Source organism: Petaurus breviceps, unplaced genomic scaffold (genome assembly GCF_028583685.1).
Source record: "Petaurus breviceps papuanus isolate PSGF00001 unplaced genomic scaffold, PetGlider_PUasm1.0 226, whole genome shotgun sequence".
In the NCBI taxonomy this organism is placed as follows: domain Eukaryota; kingdom Metazoa; phylum Chordata; class Mammalia; order Diprotodontia; family Petauridae; genus Petaurus; species Petaurus breviceps.
Genome location: NW_027185890.1, coordinates 8,580,360 through 8,602,872, shown reverse-complemented (window position 1 = coordinate 8,602,872; position 22,513 = coordinate 8,580,360). Strand labels below are relative to the sequence as shown.

Below are 22,513 nucleotides of genomic sequence, written 5' to 3'. Positions count from 1 at the left end.
ACTATTCCTTGTTTCTCAGATTGCTTAGAGTATCAGACTTTATACCTAGATCATGCCCCATTTAGACTTAATTTTGTTATATGGTGTTAGATAATGGTCTATGCCCAGTTTTTGCCATACAATAATCCAGTTTTCCCAGCAGTTTTTGTCAAATAGTGAGTTCTTATCCCCAAAACTGGGGTCTTTGCGTTTATCAAACAGTAGATTGCTATAGTTATTGACTGCTTAATCTCGTGTACTCAATCTACTCCATTGATCCACTACTCTATCCCTCAGCCAGTACCAAGTAGTTTTGAGGACTGCTGCTTTATAGTACAGATTAAAATCTGGTATAGCTAGTTCACCATCCCTTGCATTTCTTTTCATTAATTCCCTTGATATTCTGGACCTTTTGATCTTCCAAATGAATTTTGTTACTATTTTTTCTAGCTCTATAAGGTAGTTTTTTGGTAAACTGATTGGTATGACACTAAATATATAATTTAATTTAGGTAAAATTGTCATTTTTATTATATTAGCTCGATCCAGCCATGAGAAATTGATGTCTTTCCAATTCGTTAGATCTGACTTTATTTGTGTGAAAAGTGTTTTGTAGTTGTGTTCATATAGGTCTTGGGTTTGTTTTGTCAGGCAGATGCCCAAACATTTTATAATGTCTGCAGTAACTTTAAATGGGTTTTCTCTTTCTATCTCTTCCTGTTGAATTTCATTAGAAATATACAGGAATGCTGAGGATTTATGTGGGTTTATTTTATATCCTGCAACTTTGCCAAATTTATTTGTTGTCTCAAGTAGTTTTTTACTTGATTCTCTAAGTATATCATCATATCATCTGCAAAGAGTTATAGCTTGGTCTCTTCTTTGCCTAATTTGATTCCTTTGATTTCTTTTCTTCTCTAATTGCTACTGCTAACATTTCTAGTACCAGATTGAATAAGAGGGGTGATAGTGGACACCCTTGTTTCACCCTTCATCTTATGGGAAATGCTTCTAGCTTCACCCCATTACATATGATACTTGCTGATGGCTTTAAATAGATGCTACCTATTATTTTAAGGAAGGCTCCATTTATTCCTATTCTTTCTAGTGTTTTTAATAGGAATGGATGTTGTATTTTGTCAAAAGCCTTTTCTCCATCAATTGAGATAATCTTGTGGTTTTTGCTAGTTTTATTGTTGATATGATCAATTATACTGATGGTTTTCCTAATATTAAACTATCCTTGCATTCCTGGAATAAATCCTACCTGATCAAAGTGTATTATTCTTGAGATTAGTTGCTGTAGTCTTTTTGCTAGTATTTTATTTAGAATTTTTGCATCTATATTCATGAAGGAGATTGGTTTATAATTTTCTTTCTCTGCTTTATCTCTTCCTGATTTAGGTATCAGTATCATATTTGTGTCATAAAAAGAATTTGGTAATACTCCTTCTTCACTAATTTTCCCAAATAGTTTGTGGATTATTGGAATCAATTTTTCTTTAAATGTTTGATAGAATTCATTAGTAAATCCATCTAGCCCTGGAGATTTTTTCCTAGGGAGTTCACTGATGACTTGTTCAATTTATTTTTCTGAGATGGGGTTATTTAAGTAATTTACTTCTTCTTCAGTTAATTTGGGCAACCTATATTTTTTTAAAATATTCATCCATTTCCCTAAGATTGTCAAATTTATGTGCATACAACTGGGCAAAATAATTCCTAATTATTGTTTTAATTTCCTCTTCATTGTTGGTAAGTTCACCCTTTTCATTTTTGATACTCATAATTTGTCTTTTTTCTTTCTTTTTTATCATATTGACTTAAGGGTCTATCAATTTTGTTGATTTTTTCATAAAACCAGCTCTTAGTTTTATTTATTAATTCAATAGTTTTCTTAATTTCAATTTTATTAATCACTCCTTTGGTTTTCAGGATTTCTAATTTAGTATTTAATTGGGGATTTTCAATTTGTTTTTTTCCCTAGCTTTTTCAATTGCATGCCCAATTCATTTACTTCTCTTTTCTCTAATTTATTCATGTATGCACTCAGGGATATAAAAATTCCCCTAAGAACTGCCTTTGCTGCATCCCACAAATTTTGTTATGTTGTCTCATTTTTGTCATTTTCTTGAATGAAGTTACTGATTGTTTCTATTATTTCTTCTTTGACCCATTCATTCTTTAGGATTAAATTTAGTTTCCAATTAGTTTTTAGTCTGTCTTTCCATGGCCCTTTATTGCATATGGTTTTTATTGCATCATGATCTGAGAATGATGCATTTATTATTTTTGTCTTTCTGCACTGAATTATGAGGTTTTTGTGTCCTAGTACATGGTCAGTTTTTGTGTATGTGCCATGTACTGCTGAGAAGAAGGTATATTCCTTTTTATCCCCATCCAGTTTTCTCCAGAGATCTGTTATACCTACCCTCTCTAAAATTCTATTCACCTCCTTAACTTCTTTCTTGTTCATTTTGAGGTTGGATTTATCAAGCTTAGAGAGGGAGAGATTAAGGTCTCCTACTAGTATAGTTTTGCTATTTATTTCTTCCTCTAATTCCCTTAACTTCTCCTCTAGGAATTTGGACTCTATACCACTTGGTGCATATATGTTAAATAATGATATTGCTTCATTCTTGATGGTGCCTTTTAGCATGATATAGTTTCCTTCCTTATCTCTTTTAATTAGGTCAATTTTTGCTTTTGCTTTATCTGAGATAAGGATTGCTACCCCTGCTTATTTTTTCTTTAGCTGAGGCATGATATATTTTACTCCAGCCTTTTACCTTTACCCTGTGTGTATCCCTTTGTTTCAGATGTGTTTCTTGTAAACAGCATATTGTAGGATTTTGATTTTTGATCCATTCTGCTATCCACCTCCATTTTATGGGAGAGTTCATTCCATTCACATTCTTTCCCTCCATCCTATTCCCTCCCCTGTTAATGCTTATATTTTTTCTCCCCTTCTCCCTTCCCCTACTTAATAGTTTTCCTTTTGACCACTGCCTCCCTTAGTATTCCCTTATCATCTCCCCTCCCTTTTCCTCACCTTCCCCCTTCTTCCCTCCCTACCACCTCCCCCTTTTGTAGCCCTTTCCCCCTCCTACTGCCTATAGGATATTTTTATACTTAATGAAGTATGTTATTTCTTCTGCACAGCAAGAGTGACAGGAACAAATCTCATGTGAAGCTCCTCTCCTTCCCCCTCTCTCTAACATGATATGTTTTGCTTCTCTTCTCCATAGAGTCCTATGCTTAACTGGTTGCTATTCCCTCCTTTCACCAGACCCAGTGAGGGAAAAGCTCACATAATACTCATCTCCCTCCTTTATTTTCCTCTGCTGTATTGTTTTTATGCCTCTTTGTGTGGCATAATTTACCCTTTTCCACTTCATTCATTTCTCTTCTTCCATTGCAGTCAATTTGTAGCCCTTGATAAGATTTTTTTAATCGTAATTTTGTATAATTTATACTCATACCCTCTACTTGTCTATAAACAGTTTGCTCTTATTAAATAACAGGGTGTGTGTGTGTGTGTGTGTGTGTGTGTGTGTGTGTGTGTTTTCCTTATTTACCTTTCTATGTCACTCTTGCATCTCATAGTTGGAAGTTGAATTTTCCATTGAGCTCTGGCTTTTTCATCAGAAAGGTCTGGAAATCTGTTATATCATTGAATGACCATCTCTTTACCTGGAAGAATATGCTCAGTCTCACTGGGTAGGTGATCCTTGGTTGTAACCCGAGCTCTTTTGCCTTGCGGAAAATTGAATTCCACTGCCTCTGATCTTTCAGTGTAGAGGCTGCCAAATCCTGTGCGATGCTCACTTTGGTTCCTTGATATTTGAATTGTTTCTTTCTGGCCACTTGAAGTATTTTCTCTTTTACCTGGTAGTTCTTGAGTTTGGCCACAACATTTCTAGGACTTTTCAATTTGGGATCTCTTTCAGCAGGTGTCCGGTGGATTCTCTTGATTTGTATTTTACCCTCAGGTTCTGGTATCTCAGGGCATTTTCCTTAATGAGCTCTTGGAGAATGTTTTCCGGGCTCATTTTTTCATCATGCTTTTCTGGCAGGCTTATGATTCTAAGGTTATCTTTCCTGGATCTGTTTTCCAGAGCAGTTATTTTTCCATTGAGATATTTTACCTCTTTTTCTAATTCTTCATTCTTGTTTTTTTGTTTGATGAATTCTTGATTCCTCATAGAGTTATTTGTTTCAATTTGGTTGATTCTGGTTTTTAGCAAATCATTTTCCTTGGCTGGTTTTTGGAGCTCCTTTTCCATATCATACACTTTTCTTTTTAAGGAGCTGTTTTCTTCATTATAATGTTTTCCTAATTCTGCAATTTTGATTTTAAAAGAATTATTTTTTTTGTCTTATATCTCTCTCATTTGGTTTTCAAAGTTCCTTTTGAGCTCATCTAGGAGAGCTTTCTGTGCTTGGGAGCTTTGTTCCCTGTTGAAACGATGTGTTCAACTGTGGCTGTGGAATCCACATTGTCTCCCTCTGAGTTTGTTTCCTTCCTCTGATGATAGTAGGACTCCAGAGGCTTTGTATTCTGCTTTCTACCCATTTTGACCCTTCCTCTAGGGTTCCCAAGCCTTTATTGTTGAGAGTTTTGCCCTGGGGGTAAGAGTTACTATGTTTTCAGGGTCAGTGGGGGGTTTGTAGCAGGCTGGGTTCACTCTGCCATCCTTGTCCTTGGAGGTCCTGATAGGGGCTTCTTTTTAAAATTTCTGGGCTATGGAGTGGTAGTCCCAGGAGTATTTGCTGTTCTGGACTGGGGCCCTGCATTTGGTTGTTACCTTGCCCTTTCCAGTCCCAGCCCTTTGGTGAAAGGCTTGGTAGTGGCCCTTGTGGTTGGTGGGACTACTTGCTCCCCTGGTTGGTCAGGCCTCCTCCTGGTCTACCCTGCGCTGTAGCTTCCCAGCCTGTCCCTGCATGCTTAACCTTCCTTTTTAAAAAAAATTTAAGTTTAGAATTCTTTCCCTTCCTCCAGACCCTCTCCCACCCACTGAGAAGGCAAGCAATTTGATATAGATTATATATGTGCAGTCATAAAATATTTCCATATTATCCTTGTTGCAAAAGAAAATGCAGACCAAAAAAAAACCTCAAGAATAATAAAATAAAAAAGTATACTCCAGTCTCTATTCAGACGCCATCAGTTCTTTCTCTGGAGGTGAATAGCTTTTTTCATTGTAAGTGCTTCAGAATTATCTTGGGTCAATGTATTGTTTTGAATAGCTAAGTCATTTACAATTCATCATCATACAGTATTGCTATTACTGCATACAATGTTGTACTGATTTTGCTCATTTCACTTTGCATCAGTTCATGTAAATCTTTCCAGGTTTTTCTTAGAGCATCCCCTTATTATTTCTTATAGCACAATAGTATTTCATTACAATCATATACCACAACTTGTTCAACAATTCCCTAGTTGATGGACATCTGTTCAATTTTCAGTTCTTTGCCACCACTAAGAGAGCTGCTATAAATATTTTGGTACATATAGGTACTTTTCTTTCTTGTTTATCTCTTTTGTATTTAGACTTAGTACTGCTATTGCTAGATCACAGAGTATGCAGAGTTTTATAGCCCTTTGGGCAAAATTTCAAATTGCTCTCCAGAATGGTGGAATCTGTTCACAACTCCACCAGCAATGCATTAGTGTTCCAATTTTCCCACACCCACTCCAACATTTTTCATTTTCCTTTTCTATGATATTATCCAATCTAATATGTGTGAGGCGGTACTCAGAGTTATTTCAATTTGCATTTCTCTATTCAGTGGTGATTTAGAGCATTTTTTCATATGTCTATAGATAGCTTTAATTTCTTCATCTCAAAACTGTTGAGGATATGCCTGTTCATGTCCTTTAACCATTATTATAAATTTGATTCAGTTCTCTATATATCTGAGAAATGAGGCCTTTTTCAGAGAAACTTGCTGTAAAAATTCCTCCTTCCTTCCCCTCTCCCCCAGTTTTCTGCTTTCCTTCTAATTTTGCCTCAATTGGTTTTGTTTGTGCAAACGCTTTTTAATTTAATGCAATCAAAGTTATCCTTTTTATATCTAGTAATGCCCTCTGTCTCTGGTGTGGTTATACATTCTTCCCTTTTCCACAGATTTGACACCTAGGTAAAATATTCCATATCGTATTCTTTTTAAAAATGGTTTTTAAATGAACTTTTATTAATCTGTCCTTTCCACTACTTTCCCCTCCCCTCCACACTGAGTGATAAAAAAAAATCCAAAGATAAAACCTGGCAAAACAATTTTAGTTTTAGCTGTGTCTGAAAACATATGTCTCTATGTTATATTGTCTATAATACATTGTTACATTCTCTTTATCAGAAGGTAAATGATGTGTTTCATTTTCATTCCTTTGGACTTGTAACTTACCATTGCATTATCAGAATCTTTCAAAGTTATTTTTTTCCTATAATGCTGTTATCATTGTATATTTTTTTCTCCTAGTTCTACTCAACTTCACTTTGCATCAGTTCATAAATATATTCCCAGTTTCCTCTGAAATGGTCCATTTCATCACTTCTTGTGCTAACAATTCTCTAATATTGTGATATTTTATTACATTTATATACCAGAATTTTTTGACGTTTCCCTTAGTTTTCCAATTTTAGCTACCATCAGAAGAGCTGCTAAAAATATTTTTATACTGAGAGATTCCTTGTAGCATCATGTTCATAAGGGATTTCCCTTTTCACTTTATAATACTCTGCCCATATTAAGAATAGCATCATGCCATATTCTTTTTACCCTTTTCTGTCTGTGCTGAATATCTCACAAAAGTCTGACTATTGCCTTTCTTTCCAAGACAGTAATGAACTATTTTACTTTTACTAGATTATCTGATTATTGGACATTTTATGTACCAATTCTTCTAGCATTTGCCCTTCCCTCCCTACCCCCCAACTACTATATCTAGGGAGATCTGAGCTGATATTTTCAGGTCCTTTTAATAGTATTGTGTTATCTGCATCTTTGGATGTAGTACCTCATTCAAATTTTTGTTCTATGCTTAGCATGCCCAAGATCAGAAATATGTGACACATTTGCCTAAAAACACATATTTTAAAGGAAATGAAATATTTTGTAGGATTTGTACACCTTTCTTTAGTAGCCATAAGGTGGTGCAAGTAGTAGTAGCCATAAGGATAAAGTACTGGGTCTGGAGTCAGGAAGACCTGAATTCAAATCTGGCTTCAGGTACTTACTAGTTGTGTAACCCTTGGCAAGTCACTTAATCTGTCTACTTCAGTTTCCTCAGTAGTAAAATGGGGATCGTAATGGCACTTGCCTCCCAGGGTTGTTGTGAGGATCCATGAGATATTTGTAAAGTGCTCAACATGGTACATAGCAGGTACTTAAATGTTTATTTCCTTTCTCTCTTCTTCCCTTTTTTCCTCCCTTTTTAACTTTTTTCCTCTCCCTCTTTCCCTTCCTATTCTAACAAATAGAGCAAATTCTTTAAAAATCAGGAAAAAAAATCCTTTCCTCAATCATTTGGTTAATCTTTGAAAATCTGGCCTTAGAAAATCAAGACTTCTCAAGAACAATTCTCTTTTTTAAAAACTGGAAAGTTCTGAATATAATATTTTTCTCCTTCTCTTTTAAAAGATGATGTATCTGGGCTCAGGTCTATGTTGTGTTGGTGCCCTGGCTGGTCTTTCCACTCAAGGAACTGCTCGTCTTGGAAATGCTTTGGGCATGATTGGTGTTGCTGGAGGTTTGGCAGCCACTCTGGGAAGTCTTAATCCGAATCCAGAATTGTTAGCTCAGATGTCTGGGGCAATGACTCTGGGTGGCACCATTGGTAAGCAGTAGGATGTAAAAACTGAAGAGATCACAACCTTTAAAGTGAGAACTACTAAAGAGGTTTCTTTTTTAAAAAATTGCAATATATTACACTTATACTTATGTAGAGAGGCACCAGATGTGAACTTTATGCTTGTAGCTTGTTATGGAATTTCTTCATAGGTCTATGAATCTGGAGTTTTTGGGTTTTGCCTTTGTTAGGAAGCCTGTAATAGCCAACATCCCAAAGTCCCATGATTAGTGAGCACTTCTAGACCTCCAAGGGCACATTCCATCTCTGCCCCATGCTACTGTTTGAGCACCCTGGGAGGACATTTAAAATTATTGGTCTAGAAAGTTCCCAGGGCAAATGGGCTTCAGTGATCTTCCCTAGGGTCCATAAAAAATAAGGCAAGTATGGTATTTGTTAAGAAAAATGTGGGCTTCTACTTTCCTCTGCTTAATGAATTGATCATAGAGTACTACGGCACTTGTTTAATTATACCAGGCTTAAATGCAGCCAGGATGAAAACCAACCTCTAGCTATAAGCTGGCAGTGGTTTTGAAGTGTTATTTTAATGTATTTGTTCCTGCATAATAATTTTAAAAAAGAAGTCTAGATATTAATATGTTTATCCAACATAGACCTTAATTTTTTTTGTTAGGACAACATGTTGTTTTTATTTATATCATTGCATATACCACTTGCTGGGGATTATGTGTTTATTTTTGTCACAGGAGTGCTTTTGGCCCCTTTGTGTGGGATAGTCACAGTCTCTTGAAGGACAGCTGAAGCAATGGTTCTTGAATAGGCAGTGACATTGAACAGTTTTGCTCCTGGTCCTGTGTGGAAGTTTGATTACCATGAGTCAAATAGTACTCCATGAACTGTGCCATATTATACCAGTAGATATTCCGTTCCACTGCTTTACCTATTTCTCATTGTGCATTTCTTTCCAGAATACCCAGGTTGCTTTCCTACCATCACCAACCTGAAAAATGAGGTCCCTGTAGACTTCATCTATCTGCTCTGTGGGTGGGTTATAGTGGGAACTGAACAGGGGTTTAGAGGGAAGTACAAAATTGTAATAAGTATGGAGAGGGAGATGCTGATGTTCTAGATTAGGCAAGGGGAGAGGTAGGGATGGAAGAAAAAAGGGGAAAAGCACGTGCAAAGCGAGAAAAGGGCATGGCAAAAAGACAATTTGGACAAGAGAGTGTTGTGGTCTAGATTCTATGTTTGAGGTGGTCTGCCAAGAAAATTTGTGTAAGAGTATAACAGGGTGAGGGGCATTCAGGGAAGATGATGAAATTTCTAGGCTCTTCAGATTTCCTTCACAGAGGTAATCTGCCATGATGTCTTTGGAGACCCATAGAATGTCTTTCATTTGTTGTAGGATACTCAGTAAATAATTGGGGATTATAATAATGATGAGTAATTTTAAGTGTTTTTTATGTTTCAATTGTATTTTGTTTTAATTTGAAAGAGGTCAAGCTTTATTTTTAAATTTTCTCTCTCCTTGTCCTTGGGTCTTCACAGGTTTTACGATTGCTAAGCGTATCCAGATTTCTGATTTACCTCAGTTAGTTGCTGCTTTCCACAGTTTGGTAGGTTTGGCAGCTGTGTTTACTTGTATAGCAGAATACATGGTCGAGTATCCACATTTTGCAGTGGATCCAGCAGCAAACCTCACCAAGATTGTGGCTTATCTAGGTACTTATATTGGTGGTGTGACTTTTAGTGGCTCACTCATTGCCTATGGAAAATTGCAGGGTAAGTGTTTAAACTTGGAGGTGAATGCATTTGTTTTCTTTTTGTTTTTGAGTTTTAAATTCTTTTGAACTTGTTTAAAGTTTTGAAAATATCTTTTTTTTTTTTTTTTGCTTTTTGGAGGGCAATTGGGGTTAAGTGACTTGCCCAAGGTCACATGGCTGTTTTTTGTGTTAAGTGTCTGAGGCTGGATCTGAACCCAGGTCCTCCTGACTCCAGGGCTGGTGCTCTATTCACTGTGCCACCTACCTGCCCCAAAAATATCTTAACAAAATGTCTAAAAGATCTTAAAGGAACAAGAATTATAGAATACACAACTACATTTTCATCCGAGAATATAGCCTGTATTCATTCATTATTATAAGTCTAATAAAGACTTAAAAGCGTTTCTATAAAAAGCATAAGCAAAGAAACTAAGATCCCAAAATTTGGCTGAAGTCACAGATTTTTAACTGTCAAAGTTGTCTTATATTGTGAAGATTAAAAAAAAATCCAAGGTATTTCAATCCTTAATTAGAGACCTCTTAGAGAATCCATCAAGGACCAGAATCGACATTTGTCCTTTGATCTGTTCCTGTAGGATAGAATGAGTGGCAACAGAAGGCACGTTTTGGAATATTTGTGTGATTACTGGCACCATATGTTCAGTGAAAAAAACACAAACAAACAAAAAACTTCTACCATAATGTTGCCAAGATGGCAGCATTTGAAACTTCTAAATTCAATCATGAGAATAATAGAAATAGGAAATAAACACTGTTTTCAGTGTTGCCTTAAGAAGGCAACTGTCTAGAGATGATATCTAAACTGCTTTCCAAAATTTATAAAGAAAAAAAATCCTTTCTTGCCTTTCGGTAATCTGTTCATTCAACTTTAGTTAGAAACTTCCACAAAACTTAAAAATCACAAAAGAACCTAAAGCCTGAAACTTTCTCATTCTCTTACTGAGTCTTTAGCAACAATTGAGCAACAAAGATTCTCCCTTGGGCTCCACTGATATAATCTGGGATGCTCGTGGACCTAGGAAAGTCTCATTTAAAGATGTAGTATTGAAGTTTTTAAATAAATAAAACCACACTTAACTAGTAATATGTTGGTCATACCAGAGTAAAATTGCTTTTTAAGATTCCAAGACAGTATTACAAAGGGTAAAGAAATGGTTTGTGTTTCTGATCAAAGTAGGAGGAAAAAAACCGAGTTAAGTTAAACCAGACTCTGAATTTTCCCTGCCCCCATCAAAGTAAATTATAAGAAAGTACTTGAATTCCTTCTGTGTTTTCAGTATCCTGTGTCACAGAGTCAATGTTCTGAATTTCCTTATGTTAGTTTTACTATATTTTTAAGGGGAATAAAGTCTTAGCAAAATTTCTAGATTCTGAAAAATATGTTTGTTTCTAGGAATACTGAAATCTGCCCCTCTCCTCCTGCCTGGAAGGCATTTACTCAATTTAGGCTTGTTGACTGCTAGTGCAGGTGGAGTAATTCCATATATGCTTGATCCGAGCTACACTATGGGAATTACCTGTCTGGGTTCTGTGTCTGCCCTCTCTGCCATCATGGTAAGTAAATGGAGGAATGGAATAAGGGCCATTGAAAGTATTCAATAAAACTATATTCTACTTATGTCTGTCAAATTTTCCTAATTGGGCTAATTCAAGAATTATTTATCTTATTTTCTCTCTCTCTTTTTTTTAAGCAATCGGGGCTAAGTAACTTGCTCGAGGTTATACGGCCATTTATTTCTGGGGGTGGTATCTGAGCTGAGTATCTGAGCCTGGATTTGATCCAGGTCATCCCGACACTGGAGCCGGTGCTCTTACTCCCTCTGTTACCTGGCCGCCCCTATTTATCTTATTTTCTGATCTAATTCATCATCTCCAAAGGTGTATCGAGTTGTCCCTAACTTGGATGTAAATAGTATTTGTTTCTGTTTTGGCCAGAAACCCTGAGGGTCTTCCCCTCCCAGATTAATTTTTTTTTTGAGATGCCATTCTCTGCCTCATTTTTTATTAAGCTTTAATCACTGAATGGGCATTGCCTCAGTCAGACTGAGACCAGTTAAAGACCTCAGTGTGAAAAGGTCAGTGTCTTCCACTGTATCCTGGACCATCTCCAGTTGTCCTGATCTACACCTGGCCCCTGGACCCAGATGGCTCCTTCTGGAGAAAGTGAGGCTGGTGACCTTGCCCTCCCTCACTTACAATTTACTTTCATGTCATGGCACCACCTCCCTGATGTCATGGTCCTCTTTGAAAATGAAGGGCAGACAGCAATGAACTTTTAGGTATTGGGGAGTCCTTTTGATTTATTTCACTGAGTCAGTAATGGGGTTTCTGTTTCTTGTGAAGTCTTACTACTTGATTTGCTATGAGATTACAATAAATCTAAATGCTTCCCAGATAAAGAACTATCAATGCTGTTGAGATCTTATATTTGAAGAGGAGAGATGAATTTGAAACAAATATTCTGAGTTTGAGCTTTTTGAGAGACTTTCTTTGATATCCCCTGTACTTTGCACAATGCCTAGCACATAGTAGGTATTCAATACATTTTTATTGATGGAATGACTGGTTACCATGAAACATTTATTACACATTGTGTTTTCAACTATCAACTAACTGTATTTTATTTGATTAAAATGCTTTATTGGTTTTTTACTACATTGCTGTTCTGATGTCTTTTGTGTTGTAAAAGGAATTTGGTAGGACTCCACCTATCTTTCCAAATAGTTTATATAGTATTGGGATTGTCTTTAACTGTTTGGTAGAATTTACTTGTAAAATCATTCTGATATCTCTTGATGTACTTTTCTTTTAATTTTTGAGTAAATTATGTATTGTGTAAATTATTCTCCTAGTTTTGTTTACTTTGATTTTCATCACTTCATATAAGTTTTTTCCTAAACTTCTCTGCATTATTCAGATTTGTTGTTTTAATATTCCATTTTATATTATAATTTTTTCAGCCATTCCCCAATTGATGGATATCTACCTTGCTTCTATTTCTTAGTAACTACAAAAAGTGATGCTGTAAATATTTTTGTATGCATGGGGTTTTCCACTTTGCCCTTGAACTCCTTGTGATATATGTCTAGCAGTGGCATCATTGTTAAGGAGTTTCTACAGTTTAGTGACTTTTATAAAGGAAACAATTTCCATTATTATTCTAAAGTTGAAGCCATTACCCTATAGGACATTTAATATCCAAAAAAGAATTTAGTGATTGCATTGTTTTTCATTAGTTATATGTATTTTTTAAATTGAACTTAATTGAATCCCCATTTACTCTGAGGTTAAGTGTTTTTCAAATAAAGAAGTATCAAAGCCTTCTGAGATCTTACTTTTGAGAAGAGATGAATTCTAAAAAAATAGCCTATCAGGTTTTTGAGGTCACAGACTATCTTTTGCTTTTTTTTTTTTGTGACCCAGCAGTTGGCACAGTACCTGGAGCATAGTAGGTGTCTAATAAATTTTTTGTTGATTTACTGATTGGTTAACATAAAACCTGTCTTCCCTCTATTACACATCTATGAAGGAAGGAAAGGCTCCTTGAATGTCCTACTGTTACTTTGGTCTTTATAAGATTTTTCTTAGGATATCCTGTGCTATTTTTTTTTTATTAGCAGACTCTAAGCTTCTAGAAGGCAGGAGCTGTTTTTCACTTTTGAATTCTGTTGTATGAGATAGAGAGCTGGTCCTTACAGCCAGGAAAACCTGAGTTTAAGTCCTTCCCTGAACACTTATTGGTAGTGCAGCCCTGGGCAAAGCATTTAACTTCTTTGTGTCCTAGACAACTCTCTAATTAAGACTATATTGTTGCATTGTTGGATTAGAAGTTTCCTTATCTGGAAAGTACCAGATAACAATGAAATCACAAGACCAGGCCCAGTTTCTTTGTATCCCTAGGATCTAGCCGACCATCTTGCACATTTTTGACTCTTAATAAATGCAAGATTGTTGGATTGGATTGCACAGAGAAGGGCCGCTAAGATTGTGAGGAGTCTTGAAATCATGTCATATGACAATTGAAGAATGTGCAGGTGGTTAGTTTGGAAAACAGAGACCCAGGGATGGTAGCATAATACATGGTGGTAGTCTTCAAGCATTTAGAGAGTCCATTCCTCAATGATTTTAATGATTCATGTTAGATTTTAAAATGTCCAGCTTTGCTCTCTTGGTTAGAACACGTCAGGGTTTTAACCATAACTACTTTTGCTGTTACATCATCTGAGATTATGATTGCCACTCCTGTTTTTTTTTAATTCACTTGAAGCATGCATAATAAATTTTGCTTCAGTGTCTCAAAAAACACTTTGTGATTTTAATGGTAACTCCATTTACTATAATGAACTGAATGATGACCACCTCTTAAAACTTCAAAAAAATTTTAATTCCTTAGAAATATAATTATCAATACTGGAAGATAATATTGTTTATACTGTGTGTAAACTGTATTCACATTTTAGATGTCAGACATTAAAATTGATGCTATTGCTCTTTGAGGCATATCTGAGCTATAGGAAAGGATTCAAGTAATTAGAGTAGTTTTTGACTGGTTAGATTTGTGTCCGATTTTCAGGCTAGTAAAGTAAGGTTATCATTGATGAATGTTCGCCTACCAGTAAGTATGCTGTTGTTGAGTAAGCAGTTTGTCTTATATTGCTTCTTGCCTAATTAATTTGTTCTTGCTTTTCCTTTATCAGGGTGTGACATTAACAGCTGCTATTGGTGGTGCTGACATGCCTGTAGTCATCACTGTATTGAACAGTTATTCAGGATGGGCTCTGTGTGCTGAAGGTTTCCTTCTTAACAACAACCTGCTCACTATTGTGGGTGCTTTGATTGGCTCCTCTGGTGCTATCCTCTCCTACATCATGTGTGTGGTAAGCAAGAAGACAAGTATTTGGGGGAAGATATCAAAGTGACATTGAGAATTTGTAGTGAAAAATTAGAACATCAGTTTTTTTTTTCTCCTTAGGGGAAAATCTGAGTTTTGGTTTTAAATGTGTTTTTTCTAAAAATTTAAGGTCAAGATTGATCTCAAAGAATCAACACATATACTTTGAAAATTAATTTTCTTCTGTGATTTTATTTCTTGATTTCAATGACATTATACTGTAAGCCACTGAATTAAATGGAATTGTTTTCCAACATAAATTTTATTGTCCAAGTAGGATCATATAACCTGTGATACAAGAGAATCATATCCATGATTAAAGAATATAGTAATTTTAGTGTTTTTTTTTTTTTTTGGAGGGCAATTGGGGTTAAGTGACTTGCCCAAAGTCACAGGCTAGTAAGTGTGTCAAATGTCTGAGGCCGAATTTGAACTCAGGTCCTCCTGCCTCCAGGGCCAGTGCTGTATTCACTGTGCCACCTAGCCACCCATGATTTTAGCTTTACAAATAATTCAGGAAGGATAGTGAATGACTCATTTTTTTGTTTTTTTAGTTGTCAATATGAAATATATTTGAGGAGTTCATTTTTCCTTTAAGTTAAAATTTCTTTATACTTTTTTTGGGAGGCTTGCCATAGATATGTTATATGAAAAGTAAAGATTTCATTGTTATTTTGACAATAATGTAAAATAATTTCAGGGTTTTGATACCTCAAACTCATTACAGAGTTTTGTAGAACACAAATGACTTTTTTGATTTTCATGGTTGGGTTAGGATTTTCATATTTTTAAAATTGACACTGTTTGTAACACTTGAGATTTTTTTTATTGATAAAGCCTTATGAGGAAGAAATTCCTAACGTTATCTTGTTAAAATAATTTTCTGAATATGGATGAATATTTTCTCTTATAAACTAAAACTTTAGATTGATCTTGCTTCTTTGAAAAAAATCTTGATGGCCAGCAGGGGACAGCAGACTTGTAGTATTAATATAACCTGACTTGTTTGTTTTAGAAGTTTGCAGTTTTTACTTAATTGCTAATACACTTATTTTTCATAGCATCATAGTCCTACCAATGCTAGCCAATGTGCTTCCTGCCTTGATGTCTCTTTATATCAATGGCATTTTTCACATAACTCTGATCACTTCCTCTTCTTGGTGAGATTTTTTTTTTTTAGTTTGTGTAAGAACTAGACAATTTTATCTTGTAAGATAATAGTAAGGAATCTGTAGCACAGTTACTCCATAACGGCTACTGAAACAACTGTGAGAAGCCATTTCTGCTGAATATATATTTTTTTCATTGGGTGTCTCAAGACATCAGTCCCTCCCTTTCTTCCTTTAATTTCCATATTCCTGTTTCTTTTGTTTTCTTTCAACTCCCAAATCTTCAGACTTCCCCTTGACATTCAGAATACCCATTCGTTGGTCTAAAAGTGTCTGGCTTGAACACCAAAGTGAGAATATAAATGTAATATTAGCTTAGGTCACTCCAGTATTCTATGTCTGATAGTATTACCAATTTGTGATAATTTGTTTCTAAATTAAAATATATTTTAATATAATTCTTAATATAAAATTTCTGTTTCCTACTCAATTTTACTGAATTTTGATACTTTTTAGTTGATTTACTTTGATTTTCATTTCATATTTTTAGGTGTAAGAAATGGACTTTGTTAAGGAGGTGCTTAGTAACACATGGGAGGGAAATTGGTAGCTCTGTTGGGAAACCACAATAAAGGAATAATCTTTATAAGTAATTGTTTAAAAACTTATACCAGGGAAAAAATACTTAAGAACAGGTATATATTGCCTTAAGCAAACCATATTTAGAAAAATTTAGATTGTCTTGCATTTAAAAATCTTTTGTATACATACAAACACATACACACACACAGTTCTTGCTTTATATAAGTTTTAATTAGGAAAAATTTAGCTGCCCAGGGCTCCAAATCTGGCTCTTCTTGGTAGGTGGTGGAAGTGTAGGTAGCAGGGGCTGCACAGCTGCAGCCCTGGGGTCCTCTGTTTTGACTATGGGGCCCCAGGCACTGAAGCCTCTCTGGCTGTAGGGACTTCAGAGCTATAGAGGGGTTGAGAGCCCCACAAAGTCCTACATTAAGGGAGAACTGTCTGTATATTGGAGACTAGGTCTCTGTATCTTGCCTAGGCAGGAACAGGAAGTATAGCCACCACTCATGGGCCCAATTCCACTACTGTTGGTTTGGAAGCTTTAATATACTCCATTTCTGACCTGGTGTAACGCCAATGCGATATTCACAGTGCCCATGGCAGCTATGAATATGCTGGTGTAGTTGTGAATCACAAAATGTAACAGGCTCTCCACATGGAGGACAGAACCAAAGCATTTATTCAAATGCCAGAAAACTGAATCCCCAAACCAGAAAGCCAGATTCATCATAGTAACCACAAAGTTGGTACACATAACCAATGCAGCGAACACCAACATTCTGTAATGTAATATCAAGCAAAGGCAACTTCCCAGGTTCAAAATACCAGCATAGGTGCTCTCTATTTTATTCAGTAACAAACCCAGAACAGAGAAGATCAAAACATGACATCATTCAAAATACAGCATTTACTAAGTGTGATTAAATAATCTCCAAGGCCTACCCCACCCCAGGACTTTCCAATCATTCAATCAATTACAAAGTCTCTGTTCCAAATACTTCTCCACCCCTAGGCTATACCTTAATTAAGTCCACCACAAAGCCCCTCTTCTCAAATGGAGATTAGTTTCCAAACATAAGTAAAATACATTCATTTGCTCAACCATAGAACACAAAAAGGTCAAAAGTTCCCCACCTCTGGATCACGATTGAATCTACCCCAGAGTTACATCAAGTTTAAACACAGCACTTAATACCCAAATGGAGGTCTTTTCTTCATCTTGACACGAGGCAAGTTCTCAGCAATCTTAGTTCCTGGAGAGACAAGGCTTAGCAAGGCCATAAGATACATTGCCAGTCCCTTCATGAATTTATCCTCTGTCTGTAGAACAGCCCTAGAACCCCTGAACACATTAGCAAAGCCCTCTCCCAGGATTTCTGTAAACATACAACAAGAAAATCCTTCTTCAGGGCTTCTGAACCAACAGAAAGGCTCCCAGACCCCTGCAACAACAGTACTGTCCCTCACCAGTGGACAGTATTCACTCTCTGTCTGCAGGACAGTCTCAGGCCTTCTTAACCAAATGCCAGGTTCCAGGACTTCTTCAACAGGACAGTCTTTCACCAGTGGACAAATCTGGCAAAATAACATCAAAACAGCAGACAAAGTACCAGCAAAACAGCCATGTCTCCTCAGTCCTTGGCAGCTCAGGGGGCAGGTCTCAAAAGTCCAGGGCAATTCAAAGCGGCCACCAGCAATTCTCTTAGTCTCTCTCTCTCCACGAGGTGCTGCTACCAAAAAGATCTTCCGCCTCTCTCTTGTGTCTCCAATCTACATCACCAGCTCCTCCCAGTTCAGGACTTTCTTTTCACATCAACAAGCCCATCCCACAGGTGGGATTAACAAACTCTGGGTTTTAATACAATCAATTTGAAAACCAAGCCAATACAGGGGAATCTTTAATTGCCATTACTATCACACATTCCCAAACCTTCCCTCGGACAGGCCTTCAAAACAAAACAGGCTCCCTTAAGCAAGAATGCCCCTCTCTCACTCATGCTATCTGCTCAGCCTCCACTCTGCTTGCTTCCAGCAGTTCTGGCTCTCCCTCTCTCTCTGTGTCTCTCTGTCTCTCAGCTTGTGCTCAGCTTTTTATTCTGGTCATTAACTCTCCCCTGTTCTGCCCCTTCCTGTTACATCAGCTAGTTCCTCCCACTGTGGGTTTCACAAGTTCTGTTTCTTAACAAGGACTTGATATAATCAAGGGCAAGGCTCAAGTGAAACAAGGTGCTAAGTATGTGTTTGCTTGCCATTACAAGGGGCAGGGAAGATCTTCAAATCCACATTACCATTACACCTGCTCTGGTTAATCCTTCCTTAGGCAGCCTGATAGCCCCCTGCTTTCAGGTCTCACATGTTGGTTTTGGACTTAGTGTGGACACTCAAGCTTTAGCTCTCATGCTTCTCATAACTCATGAGCTCAAGAAATCTGCTAGCCTTAGCCTCCCCCAGTAACAGGGACTATAGGAGTACATTACCATGTCTGCCTCAAAGATATATTGAGTGTTTATTTTACAAAAATAATCTTTACTTTATAAAAATTCACCATATGATTCCTTTAGTAAGTTTCCAGCATGCATTTAAGATGTGATTCAGTTTACAAAAATTAGATTTATGTACAACTGGTCTGGAACATTTCTATGAGCTTAACAAATGTGTTGCATTCCAAAAATATGTTCATTAGTTTTTAAAAGAAATTGATAATTCATTTATTTTTCATTATTAATGGCATTAATTATGCCATTCATTACTAATGGCATAAGGTTTAGGTTCTCAGGTTAGCCCACATAAGGTCATTTAACCTGTAATGCATCTCTGCTAAAGTATACCATGTTCTCTATACTTTGTTACAGTATTTCAGTGGGAAAATAGGCCAGTTCCTGAAAACACATTTCCCTCGGTTTTAGTGGGATCTAGGACAGCTAGCTAGGTGGTATAATAAATAGAGCACCAGGCTTAGAGTCAAGAAAACCTAAGTTCAAATCAAGCCTTCAGTGTGTGAACCTGGACAAAGTCACTTAACCTCTGTTTGCCTCAGTTTCCTCAACTGTAAATTAGAGATAATAATACCACCTACCTCCCAGGGCTGTTGTGAGGATAAAGAAATGAGATAATAATTATAAAGCACTTAGCCCAGTGCCTGGCACTTAGCAAGTACTATAGAAATTTTTGCTCCCACTCATGAAGTTGAGGGTTAGAGATTTGGGCTGAGTGAGAGTAGAGATGGCTTGGGAGAAAGGATATTGGAAAAAGTGTGGAACATTTTCTCCCACTGCCATCCCTGGAGAGGACACTTCTTGGTTTGTTTTGGGCTGTCTTTTTGTGACCCCTTTTCTGTTATGTAGAGAGGTCCTGGCTTGCTTGCTTTCCTTACTGCTCTCACCACTTGTTCCTGATAAGAAATTATTTTTCCTTTTCCTGGTCTCCACCTTCTTCCCCGTGTTCATATTCTGAAAGCAAGTCCTTCAGAGACTTTCTGAGAGAAAGAAGGAAGAAGGGAGGGAAGGAGGGAGAGAGGTGGGGGGGGGAAGAGAGAGAAAGAGGGAGACAGAAAGAGAGCAAGAGAGAGAGAGAGAGAGAGAGAGAGAGAAGAGACCAGAGTTACGCATTTACAAAAGGAAATGTGGTATGAAGGAAGTGTAGTACAGTAGCAAGAGTATTGCGATTGTTGTCAGGAGACTTAGGCTTAAGACTTCATGTTCACATTTAATTTGGAAATGTAGTTATAGGGAAATCAGTCTCTGAAAAATCAGCCTCTCTGAACCTCAGTTTCCTCATCTCTAAAATAAGGATAGTAATAGTGTAGTCTCTATCTGATAGAGTGGTTGTGAGGAAAAATACTTCGTAAGTCATCATTCTTTGTATGAGTTATTATGTCTCCCCTTTTTTCATTTAGATCTTATGATGAAAGATAGAGTAACACATAGGTGCAGATAGTGTGTCTTTGTACCCATATGACTGATATAAGACTAGTTTATATATCATATAAAGACCAGATTCTCAGTTATCTGGTTATTTCATTATAGGATTCAAGGACAATTTGAGAGTGGGATAAAAAGGAGGACATAACTTTTAAACTTCTGACTGGTAGGAATTGTTTCTTTCCTCTTTTATCTTCAAAGTCTAGCATGGAATAGGCACTTCATAAATGAATGGCAGTGAAGGAGCTGAGGAGAGTCATTAGAACTGGGGAGCCAGACAAGGAATAGCTTTTTTCCCTTTCTCTTCAGCCTTCACTTGTTCTTGCCTTTGCCCTTTGTGTCCCTGAAGAACGTATCCTCCCATAACCCTGAGGCAAAGCATAAAAAGAGTTGGGTGGTGACCCTAATCAGCACCCATGGAGTCAAAGACCTTCTTAGCAAAGTGCTTCTCTTTAAGGACAGTGTCCACACTGGTTGGGCCAAGGAAGGTTTTGCCAAAATGTTTCCATGTCTTGAAGTTGTCTAAGAGGACTTGGTCTTTACTTTCTCATTATATACTATTTGTTGACACAGTCAAAAAAGGCAGCAAAATTAAGCATTTTTGTCAGCTAAAGAAAATTTTATGCATGAGGAGACTTAAGATTAATTAATTAACAATTAGGAAATACTGAAAGATGCTCATGAATGGTATTACATGGTTATTGTTCAGGCTAAGGTCATTGTAAGACCGTTTTCAGATTCATTTCTAATAAAATTTGTTTAGAGTTATGTGAATTAGATTTTTTAATGAAGTACATTTTTTATAATAGGTTATAGTCACTTGAAAGAACTTTTTGCAATTACATAAATGCTTTTGTCTTTCTGAGAGGCTAAGGACTCTTCACTGTTTAGTTCAGTGGTCACAGGATATCACTTAAGTGAAAAATTCACTTAATCACTTAAGTATCTATAAAGCATCTATTGAAAAAGTTAAAGTGTTGCAATGGCAAATTCACAGAAAAGAAAAATAATTTAGTTTTTAAGAGACCACATGGAATCAGTCTAACAGGGTTTAATTGTGGATACATGTTAACAAGTGGACTTCAAACTGCTGTGGTTTTTTTTTTCTTCCCATCTCTTTCTTTTCCTTAAATGTAGCTAGACATTAGAACACTTTATTAATTTAATATCTATAGAATTCTCTCATTTCTCTTCCTTCAATTCCATTCAGCTTTTTAAGAAAAAATAGCTCATTTTAAGTAAATTTAAAGTAATTTTATCCTTTCATTATAGTGAATTGTAGTAAATTTCCAACAAATGAATTATTCTAGCCTATAATAGTGAAACAAGGTCATTTCTGGCATGACTACTTTCCTAAAATCTTTTCCCCAAATTTACTAGAAAATATATATTTAAATTAAAAAATACCTCTATGAGAAATAGCTGGGTCTAAAACTGGACCATTTGCCACGGTCTGAATGCATCTTGTACTGCCTAACATCTCTGCCTCTCATACTGCTTCTTGTTTATGGAGTATCATTGTGTCCACCCCAAATCTATTCCTAATTGAAAAGCCCATCTCTTTCATGACACTTTTCCTGATCCTCAGCCAGTATATCTGACCTTTCTTGTCTTTAATCTCAAATAGAATTTGGTCTGCACCTTTCTAATCTCATGAATTTATTGAACATAATTATATGTTACATTTTGTTATAGTTTTTAATCCCCCCTTCTACCATACCAGATTTTGAGCTTCAAAAGATGAATCACAACATCTTTAGTCTTTGCATCTCTCCTAGTTCTTAGCACAGTGCTCTATATATCATAGCCACAAATAAATAAAGTTGTTGAACCAGTCCTTAGGGATGAAAAAAATAAATTTTACCCATTTTATTGATTTAATTATAGTCACAAACAGAACTTGCAATAATGTCCCTGAACAGTTTAAAGTGGAATAGGTTACAAGCCTTCAATATACCCTACTTGGATTTTTGCTTAGGATTTAGTTTTAAAAGGATGAATTGAGGATAATAACTAACCAACCTTAAATAATTACAAACAATTTTTTATGTGGACACTTGAGTACTTAAAACCTTTGCATGGTATTCCAGATTTTACTTAGAATGTCATAATCTCAGAGGAATTTGCTAGAATTTTGGCTGCTGTGGAATGCACATTTGTCTGGAATGCATACTTCGACTCAAGCAATGGACTGACCTTGGAAGATCAGATTCAAATCCTGCCTGTGACTCAGACTAATTATATGACTATAGGCAAGTCCCATTTAACCTCTAGTGTCTGAAACAGTTCTCCGACTATGAAGTTATAGATGAATTGTCAGTTTGTGGAGGGAGTTTCCACACTAGGAATGACCTCAACTAAAGAATTCACAGATCCCTACCAAAAAAACCAACAACAACGACTTCTGGTCATGTTCTGATCTAGGATCATAA

General features: G+C 36.4%; 1 protein-coding gene and 1 long non-coding RNA gene across 4 annotated transcripts in view; both read left to right on the top strand.

Moving 5' to 3' along the window:
- Window positions 1-22,513, top strand: part of LOC138166790 (uncharacterized) — a 1,160,016-nt gene that overhangs the window by 84,314 nt on the left and 1,053,189 nt on the right. The gene's annotated exons all lie outside the window — the stretch shown is intronic.
- Window positions 1-22,513, top strand: part of NNT (nicotinamide nucleotide transhydrogenase) — a 142,190-nt gene that overhangs the window by 70,277 nt on the left and 49,400 nt on the right. For all 3 annotated transcript variants that reach the window (XM_069095311.1, XM_069095310.1, XM_069095312.1), the window contains exons 14-17: window positions 7,627-7,822; window positions 9,344-9,577; window positions 10,973-11,133; window positions 14,277-14,456. In XM_069095311.1, the coding sequence (XP_068951412.1) occupies window positions 7,627-7,822; window positions 9,344-9,577; window positions 10,973-11,133; window positions 14,277-14,456 (771 nt within the window). The remainder of the gene's footprint in view (window positions 1-7,626; window positions 7,823-9,343; window positions 9,578-10,972; window positions 11,134-14,276; window positions 14,457-22,513) is intronic.